Below are 12,238 nucleotides of genomic sequence, written 5' to 3' on the forward strand. Positions count from 1 at the left end.
AGCTGGTCACAAATGGTGTTCCCCAGGGCTCAGTGTTGGGGCCAGTTCTCTTTAACATCTTTATCAATGATCTGGACAGGGGGATTGAGTGCACCCTCAGTAAATTTGCAGATGACACTAAGTTGGGTGGGAATGTTGATCTCCTGGAGGGTAGGAAGGCTTTGCAGAGGGACCTCGACAGGTTGGATCGATGGGCTGAGGCCAACTGTATGAGATTCAACAAGGCCAAATGTCATGTCCTGCACTTGGGGGACAACAACCCCATGCACCGCTACAGGCTTGGGGAAGAGTGGCTGGAAAGCTGCCTGGTGGAAAAGGACCTGGAGGTGTTGATTGATGGCTGGCTGAATATGAGCCAGCAGTGTGCCCAGGTGGCCAAGAAGGCCAACATCATCCTGGCTTGTATCAGAAAGTATGTGTCCAGCAGGTCTAGGGAACTGATTGTCCCTCTGTACTGAGCACTGGTGAGGTTGCACCTTGAATACTGTGTTTAGTTTTGGGCCCCTCACTACAAGAAAGACATTGGGGTGCTGGAGTGAGTCCAAAGAAGGGCAACAAAGCTGGTGAAGGGTCTAGAGCACAAGTCTTATGAGGAGCGGCTGAGGGAACTGGGGTTGTTTAGCCTGGAGAAAAGGAGGCTCAGGAGAGACCTTATTGCTATCTACAACTACCTGAAAGGAGGTTGTAGCAAGTAGGGTGTTTGTTAGTCTCTTCTCCCAGGTAACAAGCGATAGAACAAGAGGAAACGGCCTCAAGTTGCAGCAGGGGAGGTTTGGATTGAATATTAGGAAAAAATTCTTCATAGAAAGGGTTATCAAGCATTGGAACAGGCTGCCCAGGGAAGTGGTGGAGTCACCACCCCTAGAGGTATTTAAAAGACGAGTAGATGCAGTGCTTAGGGATATTGTTTAGGGATATTGTTTAGTGGTTGACTAGGTAGTGTTAGGTTAATGGTTGGACTCGATGATCTTAAAGGTCCTTTCCAACCAAGATGATTCTGTGATTATGTGATTCTGTGAACTAAGATGTGAAAGCATCAGTAAGATGGCTGCAAATTCAGTACTGCAGAGCAATGGAGGTGTTGCGGACAACAGAACGACGAGTAGAAACGAGTGCAGTGGGAGGATGCAGGGCACAGATTCTGCCTTCCTGAGTTTGACTGGCACACAGGCTAAAGTCCCAGCTCCAGGAGACACAGGAATATATCTGGGTCTCACTCTGGTTCTTCAAAAAGACCCCATTTTGTTCCTTATGGCCACTGGGGAGTACTTTGAAAATGGGGCTTAAGTTTGATCAGTGTTAACCACAGTCCACAAAAATCGTAGTTCGGGTAGCTAAAATTATCTCTGTTCATTTTAACCGTGCTTAATGTTCATATAAGGAAACTCAGGACTGCCACCTCAGGCTGCAGTCTGGTCTGTTACTCCCACATCATTAAAGCTCCACTAAAGTTGTAGTGTTTAACAGATGCTGCTCTCTTAATATCTGGCCAGATTTTTGAAGAGAGTTTCCTTTCCTTAGAAACTCCCACACAGAGTCAAGGAAAGCATATGGAGAGGTAGAAACATTTCTTCTTCCAAAAGAAAAAGAAAAGATCCTACAGTCAGCATAGCAGAAAGCTGTTACATGGAATGCATGCTCACTTCCCTGTCACCTCGAGGATGGAGAGCGCCATGATTTGCTTAGTGCCCCAGATATATTAATCTAAATCTGGCTTTTTTCATGCCATATGTTGAGACTTTTTCCTGTGGTAAGGTTTGTGAAGTTTTGAATTGTACCCTGAACCATAAGCACTGCACTTTGAGCTTTCAAAAATCAAGTGGCAATCCCTGTAAGTACTTTTGTATCCATTTAATGAGGACCAAAAGCCCCATCTGTTGTTAGTAGCACTTTATGAGTAGCACATTGACCTCAGTCTTTCTTGGTGGACCATTCAGTTTAATAGCACTTCTCAAGCTGACCTGGTTTGGAGATGAGCCCCTGGGGGTGGGACCCATCGGACTTAATTTTACAAGTCTAGTAGTTCGCTGTCAAAGTCTAAACTAGTCACCCTAAGCTTCCTAGCAGAGAAATAGGTACCTCCAGAGGATGATTCATCTGGCTTATTTTAGGATGAAATGAATCACTGCCTAGAGGTACCTGTTTTTCTCTTTTTTATTATAAAGGGAGCCTGCAATGATGAGCTTTAGACCTAAAAGTGAGACTTCTAAATGCTTATAATAGGAATTTGAGCCCTATCTTGGATATCATCATGATCTGTGAAATATAGAAGCTTAGAGAGAATGGAAGTAATAAAGTAGAAGTAAATGGATAAACTTTTTTTTTATCAACAAATAATGGAAACACTTTATGTTTAAAAACCCTTTAATGTAAACTTGGTCCCTTTTTAAAAAAGACTGATTTTCAGTGACTTTGCCTTGTTAATGAGCGTTACAAATCTCTGCTCCAACAGTGCCATTAACAAGTCACTTTTTTACCAATTATTTTTTGTACAAAAGTGATTAAGTTTCTCAAAAATTTTAAAGAGTTTCTGGTGCTTACCTAAATATATCCAGACATAATTTTCTTCTCAGGGAATTAAAGTACTGACTTGACATTCTGCAAAACTGAGGTGGCAGAAACTTCCCAATACAAGTAATCAAAACATTTCTGGAGAGCTGATGTTAGAGGGAATAGATCAGTCGCTGACACATGAAAAAGTTTTACTAATCAAAGATGGTTTTAGATCCTTTGCTCTCTGCTGGATGTTTCCATCCTCTTACCTTCTCTAAATGCTAATAACAGTTCATGTCATCAAGCTTCATGGCACAAAATTTTCTTGTGGGTAGAGGGAGAGAGAGGGATGATCAATTCTTTCCAGCTTCCTTTTTCAGACTGATTTTTTGGCTGTACTAACCTGGCAAAATGAACAACACAAGGCTTTGAATGACCAACTCCATCCTATAAAGGCTAGAATGTCTCCTTTTTTCCTGGGTTTATCAAATAGATGTCAGGGATCAGATACCAAAAAGTAAGACAGTGTATTGGTTCAGCTTTCAGCAATATTTGGATTCTGAGTGAAAACTCATTCAAATCAATGGAAGAAGACCCAGCAACAGGCTATCTGCTATAGCATTTAACCCATGTTCTGTATCTCCATTCTGTAAAGGAAGAACTAGAGTTTTATAAACACTACCAGGATAAGCTTTTATTTATTTTGATCCAAACAAAATTTTATATGCAAAGTAAATTAGCTTTTAAGCCCCCCATTCTCCAATTAAAATAATTTGGGGCACCTCATTCATTTTCTATACTTTTAGTACCCTGTTAGTGACTGATGAGAAAGAGGTAAAGCTAACAGTTAGCAGCCTGCTGCCCACAGACTATCAGCTAATGATTCACACAAGGTGTTTTAAGAAACCCTCCTTTATACAAATGCAGTTTCCAAAGTTTATGTTCAGATAGTAAGGACTTATACTTTTACTGAAGGATGCCAGCTTTTTTGTGCTATTCCCTCTCACCCCGTGACTCCATTCAGCTAGGATCATTAAGAAAGATAGCAGAGCACTAGCAAGACTTTTGTTACAGTATTTTTGTATGCACTCTTATTCCTCTTTCACTGCCTCACAGTACAATAGTAAAGAAGGAATAAAGGAGTAAAATATTTTTAATGCCTTCTTCCATATGCATAGTCATTTTCTAGCCCTTTAGGAGAGAACTAAATTATCAATAAAGTGGATTAATTAATGTTTGTGCAGCATTTTGAAGAGTCAAAATACCCCTTCAAGATATAGGTATTGTTAACAAAAGATGTCAATATTTGCAATATTATGGCGATCCTCTGAGTTAAATACAATGGCCTGATAGACAAAAATATAGATCTGAATATGAAAACACTGGAAGGTCCTCAGGTAGGGCAGGTATTTTGCTATTCACAATGTTGCAGGCTGAGCATGCATGCTTCATTTTTTCACAAGAGTTAAACAAAGTAGTTTATTCCAGTTATAACATTTCCTTTAGCCCCAGAGTGATATCTGATTGTGTATGATGGACAAACACAAATAATTTATTTTTTTTTCTCCCCTCATTCCCTAGAGAAATGTTTGCCATTGGGCTGGTTGATTACCTCTTGGTTTTTTGCACTTATGTGGCTCTGGTAACAGTGCCTCATACCTGCACTGTAGAACCTCAGCTTATAGAGAGTTACAAGCACGCCAGCTTGACACAATCATTAAGTAACCACACTTTCAGGCTCTCGGAAAAGCAGAAATACAGCTTAGTCATAGAATAAAACAGTGCCGGTAGATTACATTTCTACAGGACATGCAAGCCTGAAGGATGGTATTGTTACACTTTCTCTGTGCCTCATCCCTGCACTGGGGGCATCTGTTTATGAATCTTTAGAATTCATCCTGGCCATCATGAAATGATTGTCTTTGTACGAAGGTGGTAAGAATTCCTTTTTTTTTTTTTTAACAAGACCAATATGATTTTGGCAAAATGTTTTCAATTTTCTTGTGGATGAAAAGAATTTGTAAATTTTTTTTTTTGAGATTCTTGCAGTGGGAATCTAGACATATCTTTATTTCTAGAAGGGTCATTTATTGTGGGACATAATCTGAGAAAAATAATTCAGTGGAAATTAAAGTATTAAGTATTCGTCCACTACTCCCTTCCCACAGAATTTAATAGATGCCTTCCTAGTGATTGTATTTTGTTTAATAATTTTTATCATCAAATTTGGATGATAATTCAAGAGAAAAAAAATGTGACAAAACCACAACTCTCTATCGCATTTATAGGAAGTGAATGGTCATTCCTACACATCTTTACTGCGCATTTCTAGTACCCCACTAGTTACAGCTGTCTAATATACAGCTGGTTGAACTGTTCCATAAGGGCTGCCTGACCAGTCCCAAAGATGACATGAGAACAAAGTAGGCAGTCTTCCAAGACAAGCCACAAGGATGACAAGCTCAATGCAGTGAGCTCCCAAGGGATGTAGCCATTCTCTGACATATCCTATGGCTTTTCTAAGTGCTTTCCTAGCTCACTGGTACGTCAACAGTGTCTGAAATGTATTTGTCACTCTCTCCCACACAAAGCACCATCGGTGCCTACCAGCAGTCAGGTGGCTACCGATATATATTGCTTTGTGCCAGGTACGGTGTACATGAATCCTTAAAAAAGCTTCCTAAAGCAGCCGCGCTTCCCTTTGTCTAGCCCTGGCTACCCATATAGTGCCTGCTTCCTCACCCCTCCTTAGAGAGTGACGATGGTGGTAGGGTGACTGTGGGGGTGAGGAAGAGGATGGCGGTTTTCATAAGCAGTCTTTTAGCTCTGATTACTGTGGGGTGCTCTTTCAGGTAGATAGTGGAAGCAAAGGCCCGGTTGCATCATCTAACTCTGTCAGAGATTTTTATGCGATAGCTGTGGTGACTGAGGATATAAGAAGCTATTTTTGTCTTAGAATTGATCAAGCTGCAGTAGCTGTGCTGTGACACACCGACTGCACATCCAGCTACCCCACCCCTCTCTTCCTCATTTAGGCACTGAAGGGTTAGTTACAGTTGTCACCTATATCTTCCTCTTTTCCCCTTTCTCCCGCCACCTCCCTTTATCTCCGTAGGCAACTGAGCCGAGCTTCATCCTCCACAGTGTCACCTGCCGCACGCCGATAGTGACAGGAGCAGATACCACTGCAGGCAGTGACATCCCTCTGTGTCAGGCAGAATCTCCTAATCAGTGCACACAACCCTGTGCAGTGCAGCCATCGAATTGTTTACCTTTCAATTTTTTCTGCCCTAGGGAGACAGTGCTCCCAAAAACAGCCCATCAGTTGAAGCCCTCAAGACCTGGAAACGTGCCATACGCATCCAACCTGACTGCTGGTCCAGGGGCTGAGGCACAGTTGCTGGGAGGAGCAGGTTCCACATGTCTGAGCTCTTAATCTCTCTTCCCTTTGTTCACTAGCTTGTGGTTATTCTTTGACATTGCCCTCCTAAATTGCAGCACTTAAACCGGAATGGCTGACATTAAGAATCGCAACAACAATACTTAGCAATAACCCTTTGCATTTCTAGTGTGTTTTCCACCTATGGAGTTCAAGTGCCTTCTGAAAAATTGGTATTGTCAGTATCCTCATTGTACAGGTCAGATGATAGCTGCAAAACAGACTAGGTAATAGCTTCTCATATCCCTTCTGTCCATTTAAGCTATTTTAAAAGCAAGAAAGCAAGTAAGAGAGTGTGAGAGAAAGAGAAAGGAAGGAAGAAAGATGGAAGGAAGGAAGAGAGGGAGGAAGGAAGAGAGGGAGGGAGACGGATGGGAAGAGAGCAAACAAGGAAGGATGGAAAGAAGGAAAGATGGATGAAGCTCAGCCTTGTCATTAGGGCTTCGGTCCCAGGCAAAAGAAATTGAATGATATCAAGTCCAGTAAATCAAGTTTTAAATGAAAATAATGTAATTAGTGTTGATCACATTGATGGTGAGAAATTGTTGCCAAAGTAACCCGATACATATTTTTTTTATGAAGTTAGAACTTTGGCTGATAAAGGTAATTATATTTGCATTGGCTTTTGTGAGGCACTTGATTTGATGGTGTACTTTATAATTAAAAATGAAAACCACAGAAAATCAGCACAATGGATGTTAAACGGAGCAAATGCTAGGTAATTGATCATTCAAAATATGTGAGTGAGAAGTCATCACTAAGCAAGTGTCTTGCTTGGTCCTGAGTGGATCTGTTCTTGGGCTTTTTATCAATACAGCAATTTTATCAGTGTTCTGAAATGAACATTACCCCCTACCGATTACACCTGTAGCTGATCTGAAGATTAGTGCAGCAGCTAATAATGAAAGAGATGGATAGGTGACAGTGGACTGACTTAACTTACTGGCAAATTAGGTGCAAGTAAAAACATTCTATTTTTAATAGAAGTGATTGTGATAACATGCATGTAGAAAGACAGCGGGTAAACCACAATTATCAGATTATACAGGACAGTATGTAGCTGCTGTGTGAGGAGACAGAGGTGAAGATTAACTTCAATACTTGGGGGTGGACTGCCCAGTGGCCTGAAGGAATAAATGTGGGGAAAGGGACTCAAGTAAGAATACAGTTCAAGGCTCAGTGGTGGTTCATAGAAAACCTGAAGGTGTTCTGCAGTTATTTCACTGGCATATTTAAAAACTCATACACCCTCTGGGGGACCACAAAATGGCAGATGAATGTCTCAAAGTTTGCAATGGTGTACATGACTCCCTTGTACCTGTCAATCGAAACTGTTACTCTTGTGGGGCAGACAGCAGGTGCCTTTTGTTATCTCGGGATAAGCGCGCACGTTCTATCTGCCAGCGACAAGCTCTGCTGCCGAGGCCCGTGGGCACGCATCCATTGGAGGAGACCAGCACGGAGGCACGCACCCATTGGACGAGGCAGCATGGAGACACCTGCCCATTGGATGAAGCACGTGCGCACGCCCGCCCTCTCTCCGAAAAAAGGACCCCATGGACCAGCCGCAGGGTCCTGACTTCCTGCCTGCTGCCCCCCCCTGCTCGCTGCTGCTGCTCCCTGCCGAGGGGCTACTTCTGCTGCTTCTTCGTCTGTGCACCCCCCAACCGAGGAACGAGGACCGACAAACACCGCTGGGTCCGTGGTGGGGACTAACCCTGCTGCTCTCTCCGCTCTCCTGCTTAGTTTTCTCCTCTCACTTCCTACCTTTCCTATCGCTTCGTTTTCTCTCTGCCCTCTCGTTCAACAGAGCGGTCTGAGTGGCAGCATCTGACCTCGTTTGTGTCTTAATGTCGCTCTCTGGGATCGCAAAGAACCTTCTCAGAGCCCAGAATCTAACCCGGGCCCTGACGTTAATGGCGCAGTCGGCACGATCCCTTAAAGCGACAGTGCCGCCCTCCAGCCTGCTGTAACCTTCGGCTCGCGCCCTTCGCCCGCTCTCACTCCAGCTCGCGCACTTCGCATCTGCTTTGACTTTGCCTCGTTTCTCCCGTGTACCCCGGATTGGTCTGGTCTGTGCACGTGTCTGTGTTACGTGTTCACCTCTCAGGGACGTGCGGGGTCGGAGTTGTTGTGTGTGGAGTTGTGGTTCCTGTGTGTGCCTCTCAGGGACGGTTGGGGTGGGGGTTGTGTGACAAAAATCCCTGTTTAACCAGAGCCTTGTGAAGATTCACGTGCCACCTCCCTGAGACGATTTTACCCACCCCCCCGCTTGTTGTGTTTGTAGACCAGAACTTTATCAGAACTTTGTAACTTGTGCTTCTGAATTCTGTGTGGAAAAATCGCTTGATAACGAGGATCTTGTGTGAAACCTGTTTGTGCATTAGGATTTTTTTTGGAAGCTCGCGTGTGGGTTGGGGTTTTGTAGTGAAACCGTTTGTGTATTGGAAAACCGCTGCCGATTTTTTTTCCTTTTGTTGCCGAGAGCCGCGCGCTCAGCATGGAGGAGACTGATGTATCGTTTGACTCTTTGGAGGGGTGTGAGGCACGGCCCTCGGTACCCGGTACCGAGTGGGCGCGCAAGATTTGGTGCCATTTGCAGGCGGTCACCGACCGAATCCGCGTCCTGCTTAAGGCCTTGAGATGTCGGTCTGGGAAGGGGGAAGCCCCGATTTGCGCCGTCTTGGGTGCGAGTCTGGCTGCGGCTGTTGAAACTAGAAATGGGGAACTAGAAGACCTGGCACAGACGCCGCAGGCACTAAAGCTTTTGGTGCAGTCGTTGCAAGAGCGGGTGGCAGATTTAAAGATAAAAAACTGGGAATTGGAGGAACAGGTTAAAACTCTGCAAAATGAAGTAGGGAACAAAAAAGAGAATGTAAGGTGTTTGCAGGAGGCTTTGGTAGAAAAGTTACTTGTTTGTGACTGCAAGGGGGGACGGAATCGTCAACAGGGAACTGAAGCAGCCCTGTCCCATGGTGATTGTCACAAAAGGGATGGTTTGTACCCCAATGGAGAACTAGAGGAAGCGAGGAGGCCATATGATTTACCGCAGGGTCCTCTGCAACCCCTTCAACCACTGGTCAAGGTGGAATATGCTTATGAGCATAGCAAGAACAATAACCCTAGAACGGTCACTAAGAAGGTGCCGTGTACAGCAACTGAATTGGTTCAGTTGAAAAAAGAATATTCACGCAATCCAAAGGAGTCTGAGACAGAGTATGTGTGGAGAGTGTCGTTAACTGGCGGAGATCATATTATGTTGAGTGAAAGAGAAGCTGAGGGATATTGGGGACCTGGAGTGTTCTTGACTACTGGTGATCATAGGGCCCCTTGGTCTCTCACCCAGCGAGCAACTTATTGGGCTGGAGGCTTAAATCCCTTGGAAAGGGGAGATCCTCTTGCGCTTACAGGCTCGGTGGATCAGCTTGTGGAGAATGTGCAAAAGGCGGCTTGTTTGCAGATGATGTATGATCGGGAATTGAAACTTAGGCAGGAATCCCCAATGATGATACCGGTAGATCCTGAGAGGATGACTCCCCTGGTTAGAGGTTTGCCTGATTCATTGAAACCCTTAGGAATTCAGTTACAAGGCACTATCAGAAATACCCCTCAGAGTGCATGGGTGACAGCTGCTTTAACCAGAGCTGTAACCCCAGATCGCTATACCCTGGGACAAAAAGTGTGGACATGGGGGGAGGTCGCCCAGGAATTAATTAACTATGGGCGGAAATATGGCCCAGTTAATACCTCGTCAGCGAGATGGGAATCAAAGAGCTTGTGGAGTACTGAGATAAAATCCCCTGGCAGCAGCACGAGGCTCCCTCCCCCTAGATCTCTTAGTAGGAGAAACATACCAAATAGGCGAAACACCTTATGGTCTCTGGGGCAGCAGAAAGGTGTCCCTAGGGGCCTCATGGACGGGTTACCCACAGAAAGGCTAGAGGAGTTGGTCTTGGGGTGGCCTGAAAAGCTGGCAACCAAAGCAGGCTATAACTGCATCTTATGTAAACAGTTATTTGAAAGAAAAGAGGATCTTTGTAACCATTGGCAGAATTATCATAATTGTGAAGACCCTTCTGCTTTATGGACAATTTTTAGTTTGTCATAAAAACAAGGAATGATTGAACTTTCTAGTAATGGTGAATAGTGAAGATTAATTTGCCAACACTATGAAAAACATTAACTACCTTACCAAATTGTTTGGGTTTTTTTTTGTTTTGGTTTTGGTTTTTTTTTTGTTTGTCTGTTTTTTGTTGTGTTGCTAAACCAACCAAGAAATGCACCAGAAGCTGACAGCTTTGAGTGAAATGAACACATTAGTAAAATACAGATCCTCCTGATTGTCAGGGTCCTATACTTACTTGCAAGTATCCTTGGTGATCAAAGTAACATTGTTAGACATAAAAGACAAATCTAAAGAATATATCTGTTAGGTCTCATTGCACAGATTTTTTTTTTTTCCCCCCAAACCACACATGCGCCTTCCAGCCCCTCCGGGAGAAGGCGCTGGAACATTCCTTATTGGGCTGGGGGTGTGGAAATCCATTTTCCTACTGCGTATGGAGACCCCAACTCCAGCAGACCAGGGCAGCGTGGCCACCAGTCTCCCTGTCGCGGTGCAGGCGGCGAACTCATCTGAGAATAGCCAAACGAATCACAAGAATTTAAAAAGGGACAGAATGTGTTTGGCACCAGGAGCTGCAATTGTGTTTTCAATCGCACTCTTCCTTTTAGGTATTACTTTAATCATTATTGGAATACTTAACCTTCTGGCTTTTTATCGTTATGATTTATCCTGTAATTGTCATTGGCCTTGTGTTTGCAATTGTGGACAATCACCTCCTTCTTCTGATCCCCCAGAGCCATAAACCTCCAACATGGCCTGGGGTACGTTTCTATTCTCTTTCAGTTGTTGAGATATTGTTAAGTTTCTGTTCTCTTTAGATTGTTAAGATATTGTTAAATATTTGCCAAGACTGTTAAGATACATATCAAGATGGTGGATGAAGCTGTCCACCAGCGATGTAAGCGTGTCCTGTTTAATTTGTTGTGTGGAACAATATTTTTAAGTTTGCTTTATTGTTAAAATATGTTTGCCTACAACTTTCTGTTTGAAAAAGCAATAACTAATGTCTGAAGACTAATTTTGTTTGAATTTATTTCTGTCTGACAAATTGTTGATTGACATATTTAAGTTGTTAAACGATGAAACAAAGAGGCATTGCCTTCGTGTAATATTCTTTTCATGACTTCCAAGTGCTCAGTGGATTAAGCACATTCTGGTTTAATATGTTATGCGGTTGTGTAACGTTGTTCTTACTGTGTATTGTCACTGTAACTTGTTGATTGTTTACAATTTTAGGATTCTAGCCAACTGATTGTAAAAAGTTGTATGTTTAAATGCTCTTTTCCTACTTTACTATCCTTTTCTTCTCCCACCACCACGGGATCCTGAAGACAGCGACCTGAGACGACGTAGCAAACTTTGAGACACGGGGTGGTGTGGGGGACCACAAAATGGCAGATGAATGACTCAAAGTTTGCAATGGTGTACATGACTCCCTGTACCTGTCAATCGAAACTGTTACTCTTGTGGGGCAGACAGCACGTGCCTTTTGTTATCTCGGGATAAGCGCGCACGTTCTACCTGCCAGCGACAAGCTCTGCTGCTGAGGCCCGTGGGCACGCATCCATTGGAGGAGACCAGCACGGAGGCACGCACCCATTGGATGAGGCAGCATGGAGACACCTGCCCATTGGATGAAGCACGTGCGCACGCCCGCCCTCTCTCCGAAAAAAGGACCCCATGGACCAGCCGCAGGGTCCTGACTTCCTGCCTGCTGCCCCCCCTGCTCGCTGCTGCTGCTCCCTGCCGAGGGGCTACTTCTGCTGCTTCTTCGTCTGTGCACCCCCCAACCGAGGAACGAGGACCAACAAGCACCACTGGGTCCGTGGTGGTGACTAACCCTGCTGCTCTCTCCGCTCTCCTGCTTAGTTTTCTCCTCTCACTTTCTACCTTTCCTATCGCTTCGTTTTCTCTCTGCCCTCTCATTCAACAGAGTGGTCTGAGTGACAGCATCTGACCTCGTTTGTGTCTTAATGTCGCTCTCGGGGATCGCAAAGAACCAGAATCTAACTCGGGCCCTGACACATGCACATTCCCAAATACAGATGGAAGTGAGAAAATCAACAAAATGAGGAAAAAGCCAGTAGCAAACACACATTCACATCTTATTTAAAATTCTAGTTTTTGCATATAAGAACTCACAGAAGACCTGAAGATTTCTTTTTTCCCCCAGAAATCTT

General features: G+C 44.0%; 1 protein-coding gene across 3 annotated transcripts; it reads left to right on the forward strand.

The window, feature by feature from the left end:
* The first annotated feature begins 7,420 nt into the window (after window positions 1-7,420).
* Window positions 7,421-12,010, forward strand: LOC137677604 (uncharacterized). 3 transcript variants are annotated; one of them, XR_011050296.1, is made up of 2 exons: window positions 7,421-10,819; window positions 11,390-12,010. XR_011050296.1 is itself a non-coding variant. In XM_068424974.1 (1 exon), the coding sequence occupies exon 1, from the start codon at window positions 8,433-8,435 to the stop codon at window positions 10,038-10,040; it is 1,608 nt and encodes a 535-aa protein (XP_068281075.1). In that variant the 5' UTR covers window positions 7,421-8,432; the 3' UTR covers window positions 10,041-12,010. The 3 variants fall into 3 exon arrangements, 1 of the variants encoding a protein (XP_068281075.1); XR_011050297.1 differs by having other exon boundaries at window positions 7,421-10,666; XM_068424974.1 differs by having other exon boundaries at window positions 7,421-12,010.
* The last annotated feature ends 228 nt before the right edge of the window (window positions 12,011-12,238 follow it).

The sequence above is a fragment of the Nyctibius grandis genome, chromosome 2, assembly GCF_013368605.1.
Source record: "Nyctibius grandis isolate bNycGra1 chromosome 2, bNycGra1.pri, whole genome shotgun sequence".
In the NCBI taxonomy this organism is placed as follows: domain Eukaryota; kingdom Metazoa; phylum Chordata; class Aves; order Nyctibiiformes; family Nyctibiidae; genus Nyctibius; species Nyctibius grandis.